At 43.5% G+C, this 27,397-nt stretch overlaps 1 protein-coding gene across 19 annotated transcripts in view; it reads left to right on the plus strand.

Moving 5' to 3' along the window:
- Nucleotides 1-27,397, plus strand: part of CAMK2G (calcium/calmodulin dependent protein kinase II gamma) — a 172,300-nt gene that overhangs the window by 111,932 nt on the left and 32,971 nt on the right. For 10 of the 19 annotated variants that reach the window (XM_081191678.1, XM_081191667.1, XM_081191681.1 and 7 more), the window contains exons 7-14: nucleotides 1,473-1,575; nucleotides 2,566-2,649; nucleotides 3,764-3,858; nucleotides 4,369-4,491; nucleotides 4,707-4,790; nucleotides 5,740-5,782; nucleotides 17,734-17,796; nucleotides 24,569-24,609. In XM_081191678.1, coding sequence (XP_081047804.1) covers nucleotides 1,473-1,575; nucleotides 2,566-2,649; nucleotides 3,764-3,858; nucleotides 4,369-4,491; nucleotides 4,707-4,790; nucleotides 5,740-5,782; nucleotides 17,734-17,796; nucleotides 24,569-24,609 — 636 coding nt within the window. The remainder of the gene's footprint in view (nucleotides 1-1,472; nucleotides 1,576-2,565; nucleotides 2,650-3,763; nucleotides 3,859-4,368; nucleotides 4,492-4,706; nucleotides 4,791-5,739; nucleotides 5,783-17,733; nucleotides 17,797-24,568; nucleotides 24,610-27,397) is intronic. The other 9 variants (XM_081191680.1, XM_081191685.1, XM_081191668.1 and 6 more) reach the window with 1 other exon arrangement.

Genomic DNA, 27,397 nt, shown 5'->3' on the forward strand with positions numbered 1-27,397 from the left:
TCATGGCAACAGAGGCCTCGCCGTAATAAATCCTTGCAGATGAAAATTTCCAACAGAGCTCACATTGAATCAGCAGACAAGAGCGCTGCAGTGACTACATAACCAGCCCCATCTGGATCTCTCCATTCAGCAGTCCTTAGCCGGATGCTCTGCGTTCCGTCATGGACTTTACAATTGAGCAAAGAATACAAAGAGAACCGTTCTGTGATGGAAGAGTTTCTGTCCCTTAAAACTGCCCAGCTTAGGCTTGAAAGAACCAAACGGGCTTGTCCAGCTGGCCTTGTCCAGCTTCCTGCCCACCCACCCTCATGATTCACAAAAGCGGGGTGAATTATGCAAATGCGTGTTAATTTGCATAACTTAGAATTTCTGCTCTTTTATTGGTGCATAACTTCAAATCCCTTGCTCTTTGCACATAAATCACTGTGTACATGGCCCTGCATATTATCCCCCCCCCCTCTTTTTTTCCTTGTCCTGTGCCTTGGGGACCCGGTATGATGTTCATTGGGAGTTGTATCACTGCAGTTTGCTATGTCTGCTTCATCATTATGTCTCCACATGGATGTTATCTCCAGCAGAAGTGAAGGAAGTGTACCGCCAGTGCCATCTACTGTCAATATATTTAATAACTTGTCTTGGATTGCAAGGGTTGCCTAGGAGAATTCTATACACCGTATTTTTCGCTGTATAAGACGCACCAGACCACAAGACGCACCTAGTTTTTGGAGGAGGAAAACAAGAAAAAAAATATTCTGAATCTCAGAAGCCAGATCAGCAAGAGGGAGCATTGCGCAGTGAAAGCAGCAATCCCTCTTGCTGTTCTGGCTTTTGGGATAGCTGCGCAGCCTACATTCACTCCATAAGACGTACACACATTTCCCCTTACTTTTTAGGAGGGAAAAAGTGAGACTTATAGAGCAAAAAATTACGGTAAATTAACTGCATAATCTTTGGAGTAGGGTGGGAGGGGAACACGGTTTCCTTTGCAGAATGGCACCAGTTGGAGCTCGTCATAGGTGCAAGTTTGAAGTTGGCTTTTTAAATACAGCTCTTCTTTTTTCCAAATGCTTTTTATTGAGATTTAAGAATACCAACACTAACCAACAAACAAACATCAAATCTTATTACATATTACATATATCCTACTTTATGCTCCATAGAGCCATTGACTTCCGTCCTTCCCTTCCGCAAGTTTTCTTATTCCAATCTATAATTCACAGTTTCATTGGTTAAAAATTACACCGTGACATAAGATTTAATTCAATCCTGCCAACGTTTTCATATTTCTACAGTTCTCACTTATATAAACCATAAATTTACTCCATTCTTTTTGTTACTTTAAAGACAGCTCTTCTGTTGGAGAGTACATTTGTAGGTGTGAACCTTTCAAAATATATACCAGGCGTTTGTAGAGAGAATATATTTACTCAAGGTTTTCCTTCTCTTCTTGTTTTCTCTCCTCGCCTTCCTAGCCTGAGAACTTGCTACTTGCGAGTAAGTGCAAGGGTGCAGCTGTCAAGCTGGCTGACTTTGGACTTGCGATTGAAGTTCAGGGGGAGCAACAGGCATGGTTTGGTAAGTGTTTTTCCCCAAACAGGAAGAAATCTAAGATTGTCCAAGGGGTTGTGCTCGGATTGAAGGGGATATCGATGACGGTATTCACTGTGCCAGTGGAAATCAGTGATGCAATCTGTCTAGGCTGTGCATCAAAGAATTTTATTTTTTCCCCAGAGAGATATCTATCTTCTGGGTGTTTTGCAAACTTCCATGTGCACACAGCTCACACCTGCAGTGAACAGCCAGTAGCTAAAAATGTACTATTTTTGCAGTAACACAGTGAGAGTAGTTTGACTGCCACCAAAAGCAGCAGCAAAGTACATTGGTCATCAGCCAAGTACTGTCCTCCTGTCTAAACTGGAGCTCAAATGATGCTCTCCTGTTCTGCTAGAACTAATGTCTAAAAAGTGATGCCTTTCTGCACCACTTAAGACACCATTTTCTGACTTCATCTGTCAGCCCCTCGTGCTCTTCACCTCCTCTTCCCTCACCCACGAAGCCTAGTAACCCTAAAATAACAACAACATGAAGTTACCACTGCTCACTTCTACTGTGGTGGTTAATTTCAGTGGCAACTACACCAGTCTAATAAATCCCATTGCTAGCCTATTCACTCTTTTTGGAGCATTTCCCCCCAGTATGGGACCCCAGCTACAAACCAAAAACTGGTGCCTAAAACATTTCCAGGTGCCTAATTTGCTTCCCTCTCTCCTTACTACCTTAGTGGCATTTTCTGTTCAAAATGCTCCCTGTGCATATATGGAAATGGATGAGTCTGGCATTTTTGTTTGGGCTTGTTGAACATACAGTAATAATATGATATGGCTCAAGGTTTCCTGGACTAGGAGCTGATAGGATGTCGTCTCATTTGCTTTGTTATTGATAGCCTAGCACCTCTACTTTGCCTGAATATCCTAGTTTTTATACACATACACCAGCCGCTTTGTGCGAGAATGGCAACGTTGATTTCAAGCTGCTGAGTCTGTTCCGCATCTTGTGTTTCGACAGGGTTTGCTGGTACCCCAGGCTACCTGTCCCCCGAGGTCTTAAGAAAAGATCCTTATGGAAAACCCGTGGATATATGGGCATGTGGTAAGGCTACCCAGCATTCATATTGATTGACAGTGAGGGGTATGCATGCTTAAAATCTGACATCGTTTTAAAATGAGTTTTACATTAGAGGGTCTCCACAATATCTTGCAGCGAATTTTGCAAGTTAATTATTCATTTTGCAATAACGCAGAAAGGAAGGGAAGATAGTTATTTTAAAAATAAAGATAGGGTGGAACTCACCTAACGAGTCCCATCAGCAGGAGCCCTGTGCAAGGATTTGATTGATTGATTGATTGATTGATTGATTGATTGATTGTCTTTCTATGCATCATTTCATTCAAATGAATCCCAAAGCAGCTTACAAACAATGAATAGAACATCATAGAGCATAATATGACTTCACAAGTACAGCATGAATCGTATAAAACAATTAACAAATCATCAGGGGGAAAATTGCTATATATATCTATAAAATAACTATATATATATCTATAAAATAATTGCTATATATATCTATAAAATAACTATAAAAATAAGCTAAGCATTACAATTGCATCAAAAGTCATATTATATGATTAACAAATCAGTACGACATTTATAATCTATAAAACAATACCAGCAACAAAAAGCGACTAAAAAAAAAAAGCTGTTAAGTTCATACACACATTCTCCACACCCCCATGTCTTTTCACTCTATTCAGTTCATTAAAATACACTTTACGCTTGTGCAATGGGGCTTTCCCCTAAACATGCCCCCCACAATTCACTACTGAAGCGAGTCTGGTTATGAGAACACAGGAAGTTAACATCAAGCACTCCCTTACAATGGACTGTACATAGAGGAGAAGACCATGCCACAAGGGCTTTTCCAGCACTTGGGGCTTGCAGTTTAGTAACCACTGGGACATATTATGACTGACGAAGCCGCAAATACTCTCTGATGACCCGTGCATTAGTTTCAAAATTGAGCTCTTGGTGTTCCAAATGAATCACAGCACCTAGGGCAGCGGCATGGCCATGGCAGAAAGTCCCTCCACAGAAGGTGGGTTTGAAAGTCTCTAGACTCGTATGCCAAGACTGTATTGTGAGAATGGGCTGCAGGCCTAATTGGAGCAAGCCAATGTAACTGCAATACCTTTTTCTTCTCCCCCAGGTGTCATTCTGTACATATTGCTAGTGGGGTACCCCCCATTTTGGGATGAAGATCAGCACAAACTGTATCAGCAGATCAAGGCAGGAGCCTACGATGTAAGAGAATTGTTTTCTGTACAGTTAATTCCAATCAGTTGGCTGAAATATGGCAGTATAGATAGACTGTGGGGCTTCACAACTCCTCCCTGCCCTAAACCAGTTCTACTGCCTCACTCGCCTTCCTGCCTGTCCGTTTGTCATGCTGTAATCGGTGTGGCTGCCCAGCTGCAGCACGACGGCATTTTATATTTTTATGCATGCAGGAAGGTGTGTGAAGTTCAAGCACCAATGTAAGGTACAAATGATTATAACAGCACGTAAAAAGAAACCGGCACCTGCGAGGTTCTGTAGTCCACTTGCAGCCATCCCCAAAACTGTATCATTCATTGCCTATGCATTGCCCCAAAATACAAATCTCCGAATGCCCTCATATTCGTAAATATGCCAAAGCTGCCAGCTGAAAGGGTGGAATGTGGCAATGAGTTCAGTGTGGCGCACAGGCAGGAGAAGCCAGCTCAGTGCAACAAGGAGCAAAAGCCATTTCCCTGTCTCCCCTCTCGCTTCTAGTTTCCGTCTCCAGAATGGGACACTGTGACTCCGGAAGCGAAGAACTTAATCAACCAGATGCTGACAATAAACCCAGCAAAACGTATCACAGCTGACCAGGCTCTTAAGCACCCATGGGTCTGCGTAAGTATCTCCCTTCCCTGTCTCTTCCTCTTGTTGGAAGGGTAGTTTCAGTCATTTCGCCCCCCTGCACATTTACAGTAGTGTTAAGAGCACGGCGTTTGACAGCACCATTCAGGGCTAAGACCAAAAAAAGGGGGGGGGGTAATTTTTGCAGATATTTGCTTTCCTTTCCTATCAGAGATACTCCTAACAGTGTTCTTTGCTTCCCTCCCCAGCAACGATCAACTGTGGCCTCCATGATGCACAGACAGGAGACTGTGGAATGTTTGAGGAAGTTCAATGCCAGAAGAAAGCTGAAGGTGGGTTGAAGGCACAGACTTTATGTTCTCATGGTTTAGGTGGTGGTACATATTTGGGGTGCATATTTGCTACTGACACAGACATTGGGGTTCATGCTGTATTCAGGGGTGTCTGGTGGCATGGCCTTCCCATGCAAGTCTTAACTTGTGACATTGGGGTGAGGCCAAGGTTTTGCATTGTGTACTGGACACATTCCTTTTTTTATTTAATTTTTATTAGATTTTCCACAATGATAACAAAAGCCACAAAGCAGAATGATACACAAAAACAGAAAAAGAAAAAAAGAACAATAAACAGATAAACAATAACAACAAACTTAATTCTTCACAAATCCAACCTTTTAAACATCTTGGTTGACTTCCTCAAGTCCCTCCCTTCTGAGTTTCCTTGTAGTTAAAAGTAACAGCTTTCCAATATCATTATTAAACTAGAACAATTTCCAATTATAGTCCATCTTATTCACTTAACATTCTAAATCCCATTTATTTAATTATAACTTAGTTTAATCCTAGGCCTATTTGTTTCTTTCAAGTAATTTCTATTTTTTTATATTACAATATTTAATCAAATAGACCTTAAATTTCCTCCAGTCCTCTTGAAACTCCTCTTCTTTCTGGTCGTGGATTCTTCCAGTCAGGTCAGCTAGCTCTGAAAAGTCCATCATCTTCATCTGCCAATCTTCCATTGTTGGTAGTTCTTGTGTTTTCCAAGTAATATTCGGGCGACCGTTGTGGCATACAAAAATCACATTTCTTCTTGCAAAAAAAGTTGAAGTGAAATAGTTTCATTCAAGGAAGCTTGTTGTGTATTGTTAGGCTGTCCTGCCTTACATCTGTTTACAGATTTACTGTTTACAGGCTACAGTAAGCATGTGTGCCTGCTAACATGGTGTGGAATATCTCTCAGGAGCCTGGTATCAAACGCAAATCATTTTCTCTCTCTTTTCAGGGTGCAATCCTCACAACGATGCTGGTGTCTCGGAATTTCTCAGGTAAGTATTCCCCTCCCTCTCCTTTTTCTCTTCCTCCTTCCTCATCCTTTTTTAAATATAGGCCTTAATGCATGTGTTAAACAAATGATGAAGAGTGAACGACGCAGATTGTATCCCAGGTTTTGTTAAAGAAGGGTCCGTTTTCGAGATTTTCTGTAGTCATTATACATATAACTCGAGGTTAGGAAGGTGCAGTCATTCTGCTTGAGAGTCGGTTCGTTCACCTGAAGACCCTTCATTACACCCGACTTTTGAGATGGATTACTCCGCATCCTTCAGTTTTCCATTAGGAACTCGGTTCTGTAGAGTTTGTGGTGGCAGGCTTATTTCTTTCAGCTCAGAAGTGGGAGCTTAATTCCGTCCGAGAACAAGATGCATTACTGGAAGAAATGGAGTGGTTGGTCCCGCAAATCCCATTGCAGAGAGTCCTAAAGCACTCAGGCTGTTGCCTGTTTTCTTCTGATGTGTTTTGAAACAGGTTTTTAGTTCACAGCCAGAAACAGGGCTCACTCTGTGCTCTGTATTAAAGTCACAGTGTCCTAAGTGTTGCAGTGGGGAGACAATCTTCACGCTGGCCCTGCCTAGCAAGCAGGTAAAAGTTGTGAAAGTTTGGTAGCTCCCACCCTCCTTGATATCCCAGCAACCTTGACAATGCCTGTAGCCAAGAGCTGGTGCTATCCCAGATATGATAATACCCCTCAGAAAATGGGAATTTACATAAAGGGGGATTTCCCATTTTTTTAAAAAACCAGTTGAAGTTGTTTTTTTTTTATAATCACCAAGTTCGTTTCTACCCTGATAGTGCCTTTCTCATGTGAGTAGTCTTTGCATGTGTCTGGAAGATGGGGGCGGACGGTCTTGGGCCATAATACGTCACTTTGTGATTCCTCCCCTCTTCCCGTGCCTTTCTCGTGGGCATTTAGGTGGGGGTGGGGTGGGAGAATGGAATCATGTCCTTTTTTCTCCTAAAACGTTTCCTTGACTGTTAACTTCTATTATTTATATATATTGTTGGGAGGTGCGTCTGCTAATAAAGCAGAGAATGCCTTCCTTTTGTGCTGCTGCTGCTCATTTTTATGTGATTTATTTCAGGAAACTAATCTTGCCCCTACGGGGGATTTATATATGTTTACTTTTTGTGTGCATCGGTGGCTTGCCGGGGGGCAGGCAGGGAAGATAGGATAGTGAATCCTAGCCTTTTCTCTCTCTTTTTAAAAAGAGAGTTTTGCTTTTCTTTGGAATTGCAGGTGGCAACCATTTCGTACATGGGTTCCGTTCCTGGCCCCTGTGTACATCAGCGGAGCACGCATAAGTGCCCCCTGCCCTGTTACATCCTGCCCCCATTACGTCCCAGTTCTGCCCTCTTCTGGGTCCAAAAGGACCCGCGCATTGGCAACCACGCGCCAATTGGACGTGCCTAAAATAGTTGCCGCCTGTACTATTTTTGAGGATGGCTACATGCTTTTTTTAAAGTAACTGTACAACCTTTAGAAGACATCTGAAGGCAGCCCTATATATGGAATTTTTAATGTTTTATTAAGTTTTTGTATATGTTGGGAGCCACCCAGAGCAGCTGGGGCAACCCAGCTAGATGAGGTGGGGTGCAAATATTATTATTTTATTATTTCATGTGTACCATTTGGCTACATCGTGCCTTTGGAATACAGAAGCTACAACTGAGGCGGTTGTTGCAGCTTTAATCTTTAGCGTTGCTTGTAATTGAAAAATACATAATGTTAATAGTTAGCTTCACAGAGCTAATTTCCAACAAATACCGTATTTTTTGCACCATAACACTCACTTTTTTCCTCCTAGAAAGTAAGGGGAAATGTCTGTGCGTGTTATGGAGGGAATGCCTACGGGTGGCATGCCTACGGATTTTCCTCCTCTAAAAACTACGTGCGTGTTATGGTCGGGTGCGTGTTATAGAGCAAAAAATACGGTACTTATAGAAAGAGAGAGGTCGCAAACTTCCCACCCTACAACTTCTCACTTTGTTTAGGGATGTGTTTTTTTTGTGGGGAGATATTTGTGGGAACAAGATCTTCTTAGCTGTGGCAAGAAAAACAGGGTTACCGCCTGCTTTTAAATCTTAAACTCATTGTGGGAAACGTTTAATGCTGTGAACTGCCCTGAGATTGGCTGTATGAAGGGCGGTGTACAGATTTAACAAATAATAGTAATAAATAATAGTGATAATAATTTCCAGCCTGAGGGCTTTATTCCTGGCGAGCAGCGTGCCAGTGTTGGGTAGGGGCCAGAGGCAAAAGTAGGTGGGGTAAGAAGAGGAAGAAAAAGAAGAAGACAAACATCTCCTCAGCCTCCGTCCAGGCAAGCAAGAGGCGTTATCGCAGTTCAATGAGACATTCTAGCCATTCAAAAGCACTTGAGGGTGTAGGTTGAGGGCTGTGCCCTGGGGAGAGGCAGTATGTCTTGAGGAGAAGTCCTGAGGCTCCATATTTGACTCCTGGGCCTCAGGTTCCCCAACCCTGCTGTAGAGCTCTGTATGTAGAAGGCAACACCTGAACTGGGAAATATTGCTGCTTTGAGTTCCTGTGAAAGGGGAATGTCTAAAAAGGTGTGTGTGTGTGTGTGTGTGTGTGTGTGTGTGTGTGTGTGAGAAAGCTGCCAGTTTAAGTGATTAAATGTCAGAACGATTCAGTTTGGGGCAGGGACAGAGGAAGCTGCCCAAGTACCGTATTTTTTGCTCTATAAGACTCACTTTTTCCCTCCTAAAAAGTAAGGGGAAATGTGTGTGCTTCTTATGGAGCGAGTGCAGGCTGCGCAGCTATCCCAGAAGCCAGAACAGCAAGAGGGATTGCTGCTTTCACTGCGCAGCGATCCCTCTTGCTGTTCTGGCTTCTGAGATTCAGATTTTTTTTCCTTCTTGTTTTCCTCCTCCAAAAACTAGGTGTGTCTTGTGGTCTGGTGCGTCTTATAGAGCGAAAAATACGGTGCTTACTTGGTTAATATGTTCATGATCTTACATCTGTGTGCAGGGAGAATAGGGAGAGGGTTTCAGGTCTAAATTCTTGCCTCCACAGAAGAAAACACATGAACCAAGGGGTGCTTCAGATATTTGAATGTGGGGTCTCCCCCCTAACGCCAACTGGAATATTGTCTTCACCAATTGGAATATTGTCTAGTATGACTCAAGCTGCCTACATTTGAGGGCTGAGTTTACATTGGTAGGGATACACGTTTTAAAGTGCATTATCCAGTGATTACAATCTTCAAATTATTATGAGCATAGAATGGTAATTGTAAGATTCACCGTTTGTGTTGATTGAATGTCTAAGAGGCAGTCCTATAACAAGAGACAGCTAAATATACTCGAGCCCCATTAAACTCAGTGGGGCTTACATCTTCTGACTGCAAACCCACCAAGATGGGCGCTGTGTCACTTACATAGAGTGTTAAACACACAGTTGCTAATCTAGGTATGGTTGAAGTGCATGTACAACATTTCATTCTGTTCTGGTTGTCTCAATGGGTCTTAATTATATCTCTTTGGGGATTGTACACATTTCCCCCCTGTTATGCTTTATGCATGAAATATGAGTGGGGAGAATCTTCTCAGCCCAGGGAGACCAAGGGAAAAACCATTCCAAAACAAGTTACTGATCCATCTTTCCATTTGTATAGAACGTTTGGCACAGGGTGCTTTAAAATACTTATTTTCCAAACATGGAATCTTTAACATTTCTGTTTTTCCCCAAGGTAGGGCCAGAGGACCTTGTGGGAGGGGAAATGACAACTTTTCCCTTTCAGTCTTGATCCAGTTCAGAGCCCCCTCCAGCTGCTTCGCAAGAGAAATTTTCGAGACAGGAGATCCTTCTTCTAACTGCCTTAATTTTCTTTCTCGGGAAGAAGGTGGATAGCTCCATCTAGCGTCTGTATAGGAAAAAGGTTCTGCAAATTAATATTCTTGGACCAAGAAGTTCTTATCTCAGGCAACTGACTACTACCTTATTGGGGAAGAAACAAACTGCTGTTGTTAAAGAGACTACAGGGAAGGTTTTTGCTTTAATGTTTTTCTTTTCTTTGTTTTTCTCGATATATTTTAAGTTCTGTGTCCACATGGGTCAGTGGATTCCTTTGAAGCCCTCGCCTGACACCAGTGAATGAGCACAAGTGTGCATTGTTTCAGGGGAAACTCAGAACTCTTTCTGTTCCAATCTTTTCTTCCATGACATCTACAGCTCCCTTCTTTGACCTTTTACTCATGGTCACTCTCTTGATGAACTAGCAACCAAGCCTTACTCAGTTAATTGCCATGATTCTTTAATTTTATCTCTGCCATGCTGAAAAAGCTGCCAGCCAGAAAGGTTAACATAAATTCCTGGAATGTAAAAGGTCTGGGACACCCAACAGAAACGAATGGGTGCACACACAAAAAGCTTAGATGAAAACTGGTTTATTAACTAGCAGATGGTGCAGTGTGGATATCAACCACACCAAACTTAGTAATTTAAGACAATTTAACTTACGGCAGACCTTTAATGCATGCCACTAAGATTGGCATGCGTCAGTGCCATAGGATCTTCTGTAGGGTGCAGTGCAGTTCTACAGGTAGAATTTCCCCAGGTGGTCTAAGTGACCCTACAGATCTTACAGGGGGAGGTGGTCTTTCAGGGATTATTACGCAATGGGGTGAGCTCCCGTGGCTCTGTCCCAGCTTCTGCCAACCTGGCAGTTCGAGAGCACACCAGTGCAAGTAGATAAATAGGTACCGCTGCAACGATAAGGTAAATGGCATTTCCATGCGCTCTGCCACTTGTCATAGTCCTCCGTGTGCCAGAAGTGGTTTAGTCTTGCTCATTCTGGCTTGATCTTGCAACCGTGCTGGTGCTGTAGCTCAAAGGTATGCTATTTGTCATGTTGTAGTCTTGCCTAAAGAGTCTTCATGTTGGGTTAACATGGCAACAGAGTTTAAATTGGTATTTCCAGCAGCAAATGCGTTGAGGGTGTTTGTTTTTGGTGTGCTCTGTCTCGTTGGAAGAACCTGCTAGACACCAAAGCAAGCGGATTAGAAGGGCAGCTTTAATTGCAAAGCTGGATATCCTGCAAAGCTTAATTGAATCCTTGACCTGAAGAACTATTGTACTTCGCACAAAGGGAATTGGTTATTTCTAAGTAGGACCTGTAGCAAAATCTGCAGTGTCTGGCCATCCTTTAACAGGAGACTCTCCTTTGGTTTACTGTGTGGGTTGGTCAGGCGAGTTGTCCTACTTTCCCACTAGTTACTGGACTATGGATGGCCGAATCACTCCATTTCCTGTCCGAGTCAGTTTTGCAGTTCCGCACTCCATATGTGGAAGTTTGGCTGACAAGAGACAAAGTCTTTGCAGTCTTGAAGATATGATAGAGAGAAACTAGGGGCGAAAAGATGGCATATTCCTACACAGATATTTGAAATATATCAAAAAAAAATTCGTTCTTGCCCCAACAGCTCGTCCTTTCGGGCCTTTTTATGCTGCTTTGTGATAGGGTGGACGGTAGTAGTGGATCTTATTTTTTGTTTGTTTCTGTCTGCAACAAAAGCCCAGTATGTAGAAATATCAAACAATGCAGCAGGCTGGACTATTATTATTATTTATTTGATTTCTATACCACCCTTTATCCAAAGGTCCCACGGCAGTGTACAACATTCAGAACATAATTTAGGGAGCATAATAAAAAATAATACAGAGCATAGTAATAGAAGTAGCATAATAACGCAATAACTTTTCTTTCTGGTGTCCTCTATTTTTTTTGTTTCGTTTTGCTTGCTGGAAGTATTGGGGGGGGGCGTTGGGGGAACATTCCAAAATGTGGGGTGGGAAGCCTCAGGCTAAGGGGATGAATGTGTCCTTCCAGTGCTATCTGCCCGGCCTTTGAGACTCTCGCTAGGCCGTGACCCTGGTCTACAACCTTCCAGAGCGTTTCTGCCTAGGTGGAACGCTTGCTTTAAGCTCTGATAATGCCTCTTGCCTGCCTGGAAGGACAATGGAGAGAGGCTACATGAGCTAGTGTAGCAACCAGCCTGCTGCAGAAAGTTAAATTTTTGTATTTGTTGTACCACTCTCTTTTGCCTCTCGCCCCACCAATGGCTGGTATGTGACCCTCCATCCTAAATTGTGCTCAGGACCTGCTGTGGGATGCAAGTGCTGTTGAGCTGGTTCAGAATACGTGACCATGGTTTGCTGTCAAATTCAAAATATGTGTAAGTGGATGGAATGAGAGGAGTGTGCGTAGAGACCTCTTGAGTTTCGTATGGAATGCAGCCCACTGTACAAGGGTAAAAGCTTCCTCCATCGCTCCTCCCATTTTTGCCTCTGTCCCTGCCCGCCACTGGCATGTGAACCCCCAGAAAACGAGGGGGCACAGCCCTTTTTCAGAAAGCTACAGTCTGAAGTGGCACAGTTCCGCTGTAAATGTCGGGACTGTACCACTTGGTTTCCACTTCATTCTGCACTCTCTCTCTGTGCGTATATAGATAGATCAGCACTTAGTTTTTGCAGAACAGAGACAGTGCTGCCATTGAGGCACCACAGGGCTCTCTTGACCCCCTCCAGCAGATGAATACGGAAGGGGCTTGCTTTTAGAATTCGGCTTCTGATTACTGCTTTGATTTGGCTTGGAGCCATATATGTGGATTTAATCAGTCTGGCCAAACTGAGATACTAAAGGAGGAGCTATTTTAACCACCGCACCAAAGGATAAATCTACAGGTTAACTGCTATTTATTTTTTCTTGCCTGTCTCCAGTTGCTATCTCTTGGGTCTCTTGGATTTTTGAAATGACAGCTGTTTTTGTCCTGTTTTACCTGCACGACACAGAATCCTGACAAATCCTTATTTCTGTGACTTCATCCATACAAGCTGAAGAAACAATCAAGCATAGCATTCCCTCCCAGCCCCCCATGCTGACTGTGGAGCTTTCTGTTTTTTCATTAAGTGCTCATGTACTCTGGTTATTGGATATCCTAAGTGTGTCTGATATTTCTCAGTGAAAACTGGAGTTTCTACATACGTATATTTGAAAGTAATCAAGTAGAATTTGCAGGAACTATGTTTCATTTAGTGCCGGGGCTGTGCATAAGCTATGATTCTGCTGGAGAGCAGAAAATTTATTTCATTACAATTTATTGCAATTGTTTATTTTATTACAATTCATTGCAATTGTTTACAGTTTATTGCAATTCAGGATAGAATTCCTTTACATAAATAATAAAATATGACAGTGTGTCAGAATCCTTCCCATGGGGCAACTGGTGGTAGACAGCCTGAAATGCGGTACAGTTCAACTGGAGTAGACTGATGTATTAGTTGCCTGTCCCGTCCCCCCCCCCCCAATTATCCTCACAGGGCATTTGGTGGTCAACTGTCTTGTTTTGAGGAGGGTGGGGTGGGGTCTTCACCTGGAGCAAGCTTTGAGGTGTTGGTCTTTGCCCCCATCTCAGTTGGTAGAGCATGAGACTCCATCTCAGGTCCATGGGTTCAAGCACCATGTTGGGCAAAAGATTCCTGCATTTCTGGAGGTATGGACTGGATGACCCTCATGGTCCCTTCCAACTCTACAATTCTGTGATTCATCAGTCTCTCCCTGTTCTGCAAGCCGCGGTGGTTGTACAATACAACATCCTGAGAATTAAAGATTTTTTCCTGTTTTATCTTCTTAAAAAGCAAGTTTCCACCCCTGAATTTAGTTACCTTTGGAGAAAACACAGCTCTGTTTAAAGCATTGATGACTCTTCTCTAGAAGTAGCCTTTGTGGCTTCAAAGATATTTATGGTCCTTGAACTAGTATTGAAAAGCGTCCCCCAACTTGGTACCCTCCAGATGTTTCGGATTGGGGCTGTGGTGGGAGTTGTAGCCTAAAACATCTGGCTGGCACCAGACTGGCAAAGGATTAGAACCAACAGCTCAGAGGTTAGCACAGTGGGAGGGAGGTGATAACCATCTTTAGATCCTTCATAAAAGTTCAGTACCATAATACAGCTGTTGACCATGGGTACCAGTATTGCTTCCAAGTACTTTCCCTTCATCACATTGTTTTCACCTTTCATTATATGTGCAGCGTGAGGTATGCTACCTATGCAAGATGCACGACAGACCATACCTGAAATGGTTTTCTAGAGGTACAGTTGCGAAGTGTGGAGGTTACAAATACGTTTGCAGATGTATGTGTCATACAAATATATTTAATGGAGGCAAGCCTGACTGAGGCTCCCCGCTGAACATAGTTTCTGGCACCACACCTTGGTTCAATTTACTTTGGTGTTGGATGTTTGTTAATGGTAATGCAGGGGAGAGGGAAAAGGTTTCATAAAACCTTGCTTCACTTTTATGATATTTAATGTCACTCAAGTGAACCTAATCATCATCTTCTCCCTGGTGCAGCCCCTCATCAACCCCAGCTTCCCCCCCCCCAAAAGAAAAAAAATCTAGTTCCCCTCCAGAGCAGATTCTGGGTGTGTTCCAGGGTGGAGAGGAAGGGCAAATCCCATTGCACAAGGGAGAGTCTTATTTGCTCGTGAGTAGACACAGTTGGATGCCACCCATGTTTGTGTGTGTGTGCACACGCACCCACTCAACAAGTTAATAGTAATAATAATGATATTTATACCCTTCCCATCTGGCTTACAGCATATCTAAAAACATAATAATAACATCAAATGTTAAAAACCTCCCAGAATAGTAGTAGTAGTAGTAGTAGTAGTAGTAGTAGTAGTAGTAGTAGAAATTTAAGCAAGTATTTTGTGTGAAACCCTTCTCTCTTCCCCCTCCCCTTTCCCCCAATCCCTCTTTTGTATTTCAAACTATGTATTTTGGTTCCAAACTGTTGGCCACCTATTCACCAGTACTTCTCCCTCTGATCTGAAGCTTTAGCGCTTTTACAGAGCGGAGAATGAAAGAGATCCTAGCCAGCCTGGACATTGCAACAGTGTCACCTCATCATGCAGCCAATGGAATATGGTGGTTATATGGCGGCCAAGTCAGAATGAGGGTGCTGCTTCTTGCCCTCACTTCATTAAATAGGCTCAAGGGTCATCTCAGTCACACATAAAGACTGGCTCAAGATTCAGATGGCCATCTGTCATGGATGCTTTAGCTGAGATTTCTGCATTGCAGGGGATTCAACTAGATGGGGCTTAGGGTCCCTTCCAACTCTACGATTCTGTGATTTCTTGATGCTCCAGTCTTTGAGTAATTAATCTGCAAATGTGAACCACCCGTAAGACTGGACCTATGACACTGAATTTGTGTGTGTGTGTGTGTGTGTGTGTGTGTGTGTGAGAGAGAGAGAGAGAGAGAGAGAGAGAGAGAGAGAGCACGCACTCGAATAAATGCAGATATAGGTATATAAAATGTTGGGCAAGATAGCGAACGAACTAGTGACTAACTCATTAGTCTTCTGAATATGCAAGGCAGGAGGATTACCATATTTTTCGCCCTATAGGACGCGCCGTCCCATAAGGTGCACCTAGTTTTTTGGGGGGGGGAATAAAGGGGGGAGAATTATCCCCCCCAGGCGCGGGGCTGGGGCGGGGGAAGCCCGAGCTTCCCCCGACCCCAGCCCCCAAACAGGCAGCTCTCTGCAAGCCGTGGGAGCCCAGCACTGGCTCCCGCTGCTTGCTGAGAGGTGCGCGAAGCCTGGACGCTCTGAGCTCAGCGCAGGCAGGCTTCAGCATGCAGGCAACTCTCCGCAAACAGCGGGAGCCCAGCGCCGGACTCCCGCTGCTTGCAGAGAGGTCCACGAAGCCTGGAGAGCGAGAGGGGTCGGTGCGCACCGACCCCTCTCGCTCTCCAGGCTTCAGTGAAAGCCTGCATTCGCCCCATAGGACGCACACACATTTCCCCTTCATTTTTGGAGGGGAAATAGTGCGTCCTATAGGGCGAAAAATACGGTAGATTTGGGAAGGTGACTAGTCTTGATTTACTGAACCTGCTATCCATTCTCTATATATCTCTTCCTTTTGCAGACTGGTATAGAGTAGCTGAGATCTTGAGATGTGAGACCAGGTTCCCCATTTCAAATCCCACCTCAGCCACAAACTCACTAGATGCCCTCAGGCACGATTCAATCCTTTGCACTCAAGGAGCTAATACTTCCTGATTTTACATGGCTTTTGTAAGGATCACTGAGATAACATCTGCAAAGTGCCTTGAATACTTGAAATGCATTGTATTAATGCTGTAGTCTTCTTCTCAGCGGGTTCCCGAAGAGCTTATCTGCTTAGTTTTCACTTTGGGGAAGAATGAGGTCTCCTATAACTTAACAAGAAGACTGCCGGGGGGGTTGCCTGCCTCACTTAGAACAGAGCTTTCCAAACTGTGTGTTGCGACACGTTAGTGTGTCGGCTGCAGTGTGTAGGTGTGTTACGCAAATGCACCCCACACTCTTCCTGGGGCTGGAAAGGGGTTAGTTTAACCTCCGGTTTGCTAGTAAAACTTAAATTACTCCGTCACGAAACGATGCGTGTCTAAGAAGTGTGTCACCAACATGAAAAGTTCGGAAAGCTCTGACTTAGAAAATGGTGCCGCTACATCCTCTTCTCCCTCCCCCCCCCGCCCCATAAGTCCCTGTTCTCAGGCATGTTTTACTATCCTGTCTTGCTTTTAGGTGGACGTTTGCCCTTCCTGAAGATCCACTAAGACACCCAAATACTCCGTTGGTCTCTTTTCTGAGTGGTGGCATAGAATTGCATACTTTCTTCTTCCGTTTTGTTTGATATCATCCGGGTGGTTTAACCACATCTTAACTTTGTTTTCTCATTGACCATTTTATTAGGAAGGTGGTTTTAATACGGCATGCTATATCTTGCAATGGCTGCACAGATGTGTGGGCTCACAGCCGCTCGGCTCTTTCATGACCCTTTTTTGCTCCCGCTGAGCTAACCTAAGGTTTGGCTTAATGTGTCATTGAAACCCAGGCTCACGGTTAAGCTGTCTCCTCGCTAACCACAAGCTGTAGCCAAGAACAGAACTCGGCTGCAGCTCATGGTTAGTGAAAAGAGCTTAACCACAAGCCTAGTTTCGGACAACACACAAAGCAAAACCTTGACTTAACTCGGCACATTGGAGCAGTGAAAAGGACTGAGGAGGCTGCAAAGTGTGCAGCCCTAGTAAGTCAGAATTTGCCTTACTGTTTTGTGTGAACCAGGCCTATGAGAAAACTCAGTAAATGCGTATCAGAACTTTTGGAAGAGAAGTATCCAGACCCTCCCAGTGCATTTCAGTTTGGGAGAGGATGCTTAAGAACCTTGAGTGCTGAAGAGACAAACTACCATCTTTCCACTCTAGAGAGCTGTGAGAAATGCTACTCTGGAAAATGTTCCTAATAAACTACAGCTCGCACCATGTCTGTACTTCAGGTGCAAAGGATGTTGATTTCCCTATTACTGAACTTACTATTTTTTTTACTGAACACATGTTTGGCACACAGTGGCTGAAGATGCTATGGTGTCTATGAACCCAGACGTATTGATTGAGTGTGTGTTTTTTTGGGGGGAAATTCTCACAATTTGATCTTTCATAATAGAAGATGTTGCAATGACGTTTGGATGCAAGTGTTTAGCACCCTCCGACTCCTCCCCCTTCTCCCCCAAAGCCTTTATTACTGCCTCTTTGATGTTAATGTCCCTCTTCTTTGACTTTGTCATCCCAGAACTCTGTATCTGAGAGCCTGTTTTATAAACACTGTTTACAGCTAAATCCTGCCATTTTCTGAACGCCGTTCCTGACGTCCAACCCTCTGTGCTGGATTCTGTAGTTCTATCTTAATGTTTTAAGGGGAATCAATTACCTTTTTTTTACCCCCTGTAATAGTGTGTTTCCCTTCTTCGATCCTTTCTTTCTTCCTTCTTTTCCTTTCAAAACTAATTTACTTGCACCTTGCTCTCTCGTTGCTGTTGGGCCTTTTTGCTTCATTATGGCTCCTCCCACTGAATGATTGTGTCCAATCAGTTGGCAGGCAGAGCTCCGCCCCTGCTTCGGCCGCCATGAGTGCTGCCGGCCTGGCTGAGCAAGGTATGTGGCATGAGTCGTATATCCTGAGTGCCTGAACCTAGAGTTACCTATCCGCCTACCCTCCACCAACTCCACAACCGGTTAAAACCAGCATGCCAGTGTTTGTGAACCCAGTGAGAAGCCATCCATGCTTGCTGGCTGAGAAATGGGCATGTACTAAGGTATCCATCTAACCAAGAACCATAACCACATGGATTTTAAGTCTACTAACAAAGTATGCACGTTGGGTTCTTAACCCAGTCCTGCAATGAATCAGCACATGAGATTTGGAGGCAGGGATTGGTCGGATGTGGGGTTGCCAGTGCCTGCTGTTTGAAGGGGATTTCAGAAGGTGAGTGTATCTTAGAGTGAGGGGACCAAACATGCCAGCAAACTGGCTTGGCAAGAGTGGGTGGCAAGCTTGTTCCTAGCAAAGTGGCCTGTCACGTTACAGGAAGAGGAGATACAGGGTTGTCTTGCAATTTATCCACACGGTTGGGTATCAAGCAATAGCTTTCAGTAGCTTAGAAAAGTTACATTCTGTAGTTCAAAAGTTGTGGTTCCGAACCATCTGTTTGGAGCACCTGTGGGTTTGAATGCAAAGGGGGAAGCAAATAGGACAAGAAAAGGGCCTCTTACAGTGGAGGAGATCATCAACATGGATGTTGAACCTGAAGGGGAACTCCCTACACCTCCAGGACTAATGGCATCTGAGGTTTGTACCCTCTTCCACCAAAATCCCCAACAGCAGAGAGCAGTGTGCAGACACAAGTCTTCAGCCAGCTAAGGATTAATGTTCAGCCAAACCTGAGCCCCAAACCCATTACACTGACAGTGCCTTAGGCTCAGAAGGAATGAATCTGCTGAGCTGAAACCGAGCCTCCACATAAACTGGGGCAGAAGTGGACCTAAGGACTTTCAGGCTGAAGTTCCAGATTCCTTGAGCTCCCGTGGCCTGCTAGGCTCCATGGAGCCCTCAGAATGCCTGGGACCACATCCCTTGAGCTTCTTGGGACATAGCAATAGTCTTTCAGAGGCCTCATGCCTGTCAGCTGAGGAACTTGCAGGGTGGGGGACGGAAGGAAGGGGGAGGGAAGTCATCCTCACTGTGCCCTACTCCCCCACAAGTTCCTCACAGACCCCTATTTGTTCTACTTAATTTGCATGCTTGTTTCTGGGTGCACTATGCGTGTGGTGTTTCATGCAATATATATATACACATAAAAATACAAATCACATTGCAGAATTTAGACTTCTCGCGATCCAGTGTTCCTGCCACAGAGTTCGGTGGGTGGGGAGTAGGGTTGTGCTTTTTGTGAGTGACTGGTGATAAGTACTTCAAGAGAGGAACCAGGTCTTTTACCTAGCAAAAGTAACTGCCTAATTTCACTATATGTTTTAGTCAATGTGCCTTAGGTGGGATGATGCCTAAGATCCAGGAGTGTGCAGGCAAGGAAATGAGAGGAAGTGGGGGACAGCCTCTGTGCCCCATAAAAGGGGCCTTCCCCCTACTTTGCTGTGACACTGGCAAAGTTTATTTCTCCTGCCTCTGTTGTTGGCAGTCAGGCTTGCAGACTAACTGGTAATTTCCCATGAATTAAACAAGAGGAGAAGGCAGAGGAATTCATCAGTCCCTCCAGGACTGCTTGGAAAATGTTTTGTCATTATATACCAAGTTATTTCTGCAACCATGAAGGCTTCCCATTTTCTCTCTCTGCCCATTAGTTTAAAACCAGGATGATCAGCCCGCCGGATAATATATACATTGTCCTTTGGGGAAGGGAAACTGTTCCCAAAATTGATACCAGCAGAGAACTTCAGGCATCATTAAAGATACTATTATTATTATTATTTTTAAAAAAAGAAACCCGTATCAGACTTTCTTAGATGAGACAGATTTAGGGACCATAAAGATTAGAAATTTGGGACTCTTGCTTTCATTGCGGCTACAGAATTTTTCACATACATGCTTTCGTGACATCAAGTTTAGCAGAGTCTGCAAACTCTGGGTCACTCAACCCTATGCTGAAATTGTGAGTAAGCATTTTAATATATTTATATATATATTTAATGTTAAAATAGTTTCTCAAAGCAGAACCAGACCTAACATCACATGGGGAAGTGTTGAGAGGGGTCAAGAGTGGATGGCAATGTGTCCCATGTCTGGGAATCTGCAGAGCATGGATGCAAAAACATTTCTTTACCCGAAAGGGACCTCCCAGGCAGTTTTCCTGGGGTCATCCCTGCTGTCGTCTTGTGCTGAGTTGTGTATTGTGCCCTGTGCTTTTGTTTTTTGTTCTTTTGGAGTCATCTTAAACCATGTCTTGTGCCTGTGTGTGGTGCTTCATCTGTGGGAATCCTACCTCTGCATTTCCAGTGTGTCGGCTGACACCTGCAGGCCACAGCTCTGAGCAAACATGCATCTTTGTCTTGTCTTGTCTGCTTGGGATGTCTGCTCTTGTCACCGTGTTGTAAATTAATTTATAAAAGTCTCCCCCCAACCATATTCTATTGCATGAGCTGCTTTAAATGAGTAGCAAATTTTTCTCTTCCTGCAGTGCTGGGCCAGTAACTGGATTTTTTTTCTGGGGCTGTGTGGGTGAAGCATGTGAACTGTGGAACATTCATTAGGGTCAGGATGTGAGCAGATTTCCACAACTGTGTTCAAGCTAGCATTACCAGGCTTCCTGGCTGTTCTTTGCATCTCTTTGCAGTGCACAGTAGTTGCATAGAAAGTTTTTTCCCACTGCTTCTCCTACCCAGCTATTTTTCTAGCCCCACTATAAATGCAGACTACTTATTTCCGTAATGCACATGTTAAGAGTTTCGGGGTGAGTGGGGAATTAATTAAATGCATTTTGCAGCCTGTTCACAATCTGTGATGGTCTATGACATTTGCTGCTCTTCCTATTCCCCCCCCCCCCGCCCCCATCCTTCTCCAAGCACTTGTGGGCATAGTTTTTTTTTTCAGGCATTGAGGAATTTGTGATACCTATCACCTTAAGGTAGCTCCAAGTGCTCTAGAACCATGCAAATACTTCCTTGCTTTCTGTGTGGTGGTGGTGGTGGTGGGGTTATAATTTCTGACAGGGCCAAAAGGAAGCTGCGAGACAGGTAAGGAAGTGCCCCTTCTTGGTTTGTGATTTCCATTGTCTAAAATGGGCTGTACGTTAGCGTTATGCAGAACAAAGCTGTAAGTTCTGTGTAACTACGCAGCTTGCTTACTCTTTCACTCTTCTTATTTCTTAAACCTTTGTCCTGCATTTTCCCCAGGGATGGAAGCAAATTCCAATAAGAAGCACTGTGTTTTCCTGTTATCTCTCCCTTGGTTCCCACCCCCTCCTCCATGTTGTCTTCTGTTCCAGACCAAACTAGAACTCACACATCAGAATTTTGTGGCCTAACTTTATGTATGTCCACTTTGGGTGTGCCATGTGGTGTACAGTTTCTCTCTTTGCTTTTAACTCTCCTCTTGTTGAGACCTGTTTCGTATGTTCTGCTGGTGGCGTGATAGAACCTGAAACCCACTTCTGCATAACCAAGGCACCATGCTGTTTGTTGTTGCAAAGCCAGTGTAAGCAACGCATCCCATGGACAGAGCAGCTGGTGTGAAAAGTGCTCACGTCAAAGTGGTTTTCCATGGCAGCTATGCTATGCTATCCATATTGCAAACGACACAGGCTGTAGTTGAGTAACCACCACCCCACCACCCCACCTCTTTAGCCTGGAAAGACTACTCAGAGAAGAATTTTCTCTCGTGTTTGTCTCTGTATTCAGTACAACTGACCACGTAAGGTGCTGCCTTTCCCCCCAATATGATAACTTCACAGGTGGGGAAGAAGAAGAAGAAGAAGAGTTTGGATTTGATATCCCGCCTTTCACTCCCTTTAAGGAGTCTCAAAGCGGCTAACATTCTCCTTTCCCTTCCTCCCCCACAACAAACACTCTGTGAGGTGAGTGGGGCTGAGAGACTTCAAAGAAGTGTGACTGGCCCAAGGTCACCCAGCAGCTGCATGTGGAGGAGCGGGGACGCGAACCCGGTTCCCCAGATTACGTGTCTACCGCTCTTAACCACTACACCACACTGGCTCTAATCGATATGAGATCGATATGAAATTTCTGACTCTTTCAGAAATGTGCTTGAGCAGTTTGTCATCCAGCACGCAGCAGAGTGGTTGTGCGCTGCAGTTATAAACTGTAAAAAATAAATTCCAAGCATGAAGCATCAGTTTCATACAGTGGAGTCAGGACTAATTACACAAGGGTAAAAAATTGATTTCAGTCCGTGCAGTAGGCCTCATTAGATTCATATAGGTGATGTCTCCTTCACGCTGCCTCCGCTGTTAACTAAGACAGTGAACAGAGTTCCCTCTGTTCATTTGTAGCCCTGAATTTAACATGAAATGTAGAGGAGTTCTTGGAGAAACTTGAGATAGTATGCCTTTGGGGCAAGTGAAACTTCCAAGTGTCTATGAATGCAGTTTATGAGGGTGGTGGTAGCTGGGTCTTTTATTTTTATTTTTTTACTTGTGTATAGAAAGTCAGAAGCTTTTTGTTTCTACATTTTTTTTTACTCATGTAAATAGGGAAGCAAAAACGCCTCCTTTTTTTTTTTTTTGCTCGTTTGTTTTCAAGGTGGGCACAAAGTTTCAGAGGAATTTCAACTTCCATACAAACCTGCCCATATTCAGGATAATCTGGGATTCCAAATTCAGCGAGCAGGAAATCTTAACCCTTCTGATTGGTCAGATTTCCTTAGCCTAATATGTGGGTTGCATAATATTTCTGTTCAAGTCTTGGGTTTAAAACCTCCTTAGGCACGCCATAACTGTGTTGAGTGCAGTTCTGGGCCAAATTACCATGAGTTACATTTGTTTTATGCAAAACGTGGGCTTTAGGGCATGCAATGAGCTCCTCAAACAGAAACCCTGCCACCGCCACTACTCAATGGGCTCTGCAAAGTCTATTTCGTACCTGTTTACAGCCCCAATATGTTCTACCTTGCCACTACATGATCCCAACCAGTTGCATAATGAACACAACGATGTCCCAGTGCTGTATAGCAAATCAGATTTGGCTATGTGATGACATTCACTGGGGATGAATTCCTTCCATAGCCCTTGCTAAAGAGAAAGGGGAGAAGAGGGAACACACGGCTAAGGCAACCAGGTTATATTTCCCTAACTTGCTGTACTAGAATCCTAGATTTGGGCGAGACCTCAAAGGCAACCCAATCCATTCTACTGCTGATGCAGGAATTTTCTGCTGCAGCACCCTTGACAGGTGACCATCTAGCTTCTATATAAAAATTGCTTTACAAGGAGGGACAAGGAAATGTTCATGAAGCCCACCCCAATTTTAGCCCAACCCGTTTTGAAACATGTAGGAGATGCCAAAGAACCCAGAACTTGGCTCTCTTGGGATTTTAAAGCAGAAACGTAACTATGCTTTCATGGTGATCGCAAGGGCTAATGTTTTCACACTTTGAGAAATAAAGCGAATGTTCTCTGCCTGCCATTCTCTGCATTGTAAGACTTTGATCCGTGCTGCCGTCCCAGCCACGGAAATTTCACATCATGCTTTCGCCTTGACCCTATTCTTGTACCTTCATGTGGATGTGACCTAAGCAGTTTTTAAGAGGCATTAGCATAAATTTGCAACTCATTTGTCCTACCGTGTCCCTAGAACCCTTCACCAACTGCAGTGTACAGTTTGTGGGGCAGTTCCTTTATGCCAATAGGCACCTGTTGAGTGAATTCATTGGCCACGAAGTTGCAAGCAAATGCCGCTTTGCTGTTGTAAATGGATATGCTGAGTTGTTGTCCTTGGGCATGTATAGGTGGTCTCATGTGTGCATTGGGGGTCGCCCTGTATCCCTCTGCTACACATGCATCCGCAGTACATGTATACTTGTGTGTGACGTGTTTGTGTGTCTGCAAGCTAGTTGTTCGTTCAGACAGAGGTGACATGGCCTTGCCTTTCTTAAGGCGAAACAGGTAGCCTGAATCTTGCTTATAGTCGTCTCCCTTGCGTTCTCCCACTTGGCAGCTGCCAGTGCTGCCTTGCTTCTGTTCCCCATTCCCCACCGCGGAACGTGAGCCATCTTTTCCTGGTTCTTATTCCACGTGGATTCCCGCTGGTAGATTGGATTGGTCAAAGCACTTGGAATTCCCAGGCGTTGACCACGCCCATCAACTATTACTTTTTAATAGGTAATATCTATGCATGAGCCACTTCACAGGCAGAATTTCCTGCATGGAAATCATACGTGTATTTCGCCATGTGTACATGCAGCAGGAACTTGCAGCTGGTCAAGAAAACTTTTGAATTCATTGCACACAACAAAACTACATGTGAGATTTGCACTTTTAATTTAAAAAAAAAGTGCTGATGACTTCCGTGGAGAAAGTTTGCCTTGTGTGAAGCAGCCTTAACAACTGTATTCAAGGGGTAACGTTCAGCTTTTGGAATTTAATAGACCCCCCTTTTTATTGTCACTGTTAGCTTTGAATATTGAAGGGATGGGGCAAGCAATGAAAGATTTGAAACCAAACCTCAAGAGCTCTCAAGGCCTGTTTTACTAAGCAGTGTCTTTGGTGTGAATACTAGGCAGGTTGCATAATTTGTTGTTTTGAACAAGCAGGAGCCTGAGATGGATATGGCTTGGCCTTTAAAGCCATCCTAATTAGCAAGGAAAACTTTCTGCTAACACTCCCATAAGACTGAGTTGAAGGGCAAGGGAACAGGCGTTCACAAAATGAAGCTTACTTGTGTCTCTTATTTCTCTCTGCAGCTGCCAAAAGCTTACTGAACAAGAAGTCTGATGGAGTAAAGGTAGGTTTTGGATTTTAGCCCACCCTCTTCCTTTCCAGTTGGTTGGACTAGAATTGCTGTACTTGACCAAAGGCCCACAATCATTCCTGCACCAGAAAATAACTGTGCTTCTCCTATGACTGTCTTCACCACTTTCTCACCTCAGTTCTGCTGTTTACTGTGCCATTGATCTTTCTTTCTCTCCTAAGCCAGGGTTGTGTAAAAGATAGACTGGGATCTGGTGGCAGATCCCTGGGTGATTCTGCTAGGGTTTCTGACTCCCGACTGTTTAAATATAGCAACACAAAATGAGTTCCAACCCAAAATAGGGGACTGAGAAGAAACAAGCTAAATAGAGGGTATGTGTGAAAGTACTGTAACAGGTTATTTCCTGTTACTGAAAATAAATTCCTAGGCTCAGAATATGCTCAGAGGCATCCTCGTTCTTTAATTCTACCTGCTATGTCTTTTGCTTTGGTTGGTGGATCTTTGGGTTCATAATAATAATAATAATAATAATAATAATAATAATAATAATAATAATAATAATAATAATATCTGGCAAGTCTGAAGTCTTCCCAGCCCTTCTCTACAGCTTCTGGAATTGATGTATGAGTGAGTTTATGTTTAAATATATAAATTAAAGTGGTATCAAAGATTTCAAATGCTATGAATTCACTGTGTCTCATTGTGGAGCTTAAGAAGAAGATGATGGTGATGTTGACATATTGGAAAATAAGAATCCATAAAATGAGATTGGTAAAGCGTTAGGACCCAGTACGTAATCCAGTTTCTGTAGTTGATCAGGGTTTTGTTGAGAATGCATATACATTTTATTTATTAATTACTTTTATAAAAAAAATGTTTATAAGCCACCAATTCATAAGGGAAATGTCAAAGTGGTTCGCAGCAACTGTACATAAAACCATACCATAAAAACCATACAAAAAAAGTTAAAATCAGATTACTGTTGTGGAAATGTGTGTTCTTATTTGTCTGCATAAGCCTAATGGGATAGGAAAGTTTTCAGCAGGTGCTTCAAAGTTGAAACAGGAGAAGCCCGCTGAACTTCTACTAGCAGAATATTCCACAGGACAGGGCTGACTCTAAAGGCTTGGTTCCTTGTTGTCAAATAATCCTTGCCAACTCAGAGAACAACCAGCAACATCGCTGGCAGATGATCCTAGTGATCAAGCTGGAATGTAAGGGGTCAGGGAGTCCCTGAGCTACCCAGGATCTAATCTGTTCAGGGCTTCATAAATTAATACAAGATTTCCTATTTTTCTCTACAACGAAGGACGAGAAGAATTCCTCCTGCATGTTTGTTTTTGATTAAGGCTTCTATTATTTTCAAAGCAGCTGTTGGATTTTCTGAACCTTGCACTCATCAGATCAGTGGTCAGCACAAGAGAGGAGCCAACCAAATACAGAAATTAGCTTTACAAAACCATGTTCCTTTTGGGGGGCGTAGGGAAGTGAAGTTCCATTTTCTTTGGGGATAGATGTCTCCCATTGCCCTGAACCTCTGACCCCAAATCTCCTTGCATGTGTGTGAAGAAGTCCGTCCTAACTGTACATGTTTTGCACATGTTTCCCAATTTTGACTCTCTCCTGCTACCGCTAAATAGGCAGCGTTTTCTTCATTTCATCTCCACAGCTCATATGTAAGATACAGGAGCGTTGCTCCTGTTCCATACAAAGTGAAAGACATCACCCTAAAATGATATCCCTGTGATGTTCTAATGAATTCTTGACTATTGATTATTCTCTCCGTTTGCTTTTCCTGTGAGTATTTGTGTCGGCTGCAAGGAATTGTGGTTGTGCTTATCTCACAACAAGTGCAGCAAATGAACTGCTTTCATTGGGATAATTAGTTTTTCTGTGGAATTTACCGTCCTGAATGCTGTTTCCAAATTAATTTCAGCCTTTTCCCCCTATAATCTCTGCTTGTAGTTTTAGCTCCTGCTGGGGAAAGAGGCAGGGAGATAGAATAGGATAAAGCTCCATAGTAATGAGATAATTTAATGGTGTGTGATGTACTGTTCTAGGGAGGAAACTAGATGTTCACGGGTGTGATTTCTCTTAGAATTCCATTAATTTTCCTTTGTCTGTGGATTTCTTTGTTCAGCTAGGACTCAGAGTTATGTGCTATCAATCTGGGCGTAGGCACTGTCCAAAATAACGTATTGCTTAGAAGCTACTGCCATATCTTGGAAACCCAGGAACTGAACACAACAGATAACTTACTAACAAGGGTCTGTTCCACATGTTGCTAATCCTGTTCTTGTGAATAAGTTTACCCCATTAACTTATTTATCCTGGCTTGTTGCAATACTTCAGATGAACTAGAGAGAAGTGTGTGTGCTTTTGGCAAATTCTTTTCAGCTCTTGTAGAAATTTACTCTTCATCCTGTATAGTTGCAGAGAAAGCAAAGTAGCTAGTTTTACTCACAATCTATTATTTCTGCTTTCTTCCATAAGTCTATACTGGGCAGCTTAAAAAGTAACTTACCATGGAAGCCAACACTTGTTGAGCAAGGGGTGAGAAAACCTGCCTCGGATGCGCTGGAGATGACAACCTAGAAATTCGAGTTTTAAAATGTCATATTGGAAAGGATGTGTGAGCTGGTGTTGCACAGCAGCTAAGAGACTGGGTCATGAATCAATATGATATCAATCGGAATTGATGCATCCACTATGAACACATCACATGACTTTAGTCAAGCTACTTTCAGCTTCAGGATAATGCCAATTAATTCAACATGGTTGTTGTAAGGATTGTAACAGGAGAATTTGTACGAAGCACTCT

This window comes from Podarcis bocagei (assembly GCF_964188305.1).
Source record: "Podarcis bocagei genome assembly, chromosome: 4".
Lineage (NCBI taxonomy): Eukaryota > Metazoa > Chordata > Lepidosauria > Squamata > Lacertidae > Podarcis > Podarcis bocagei.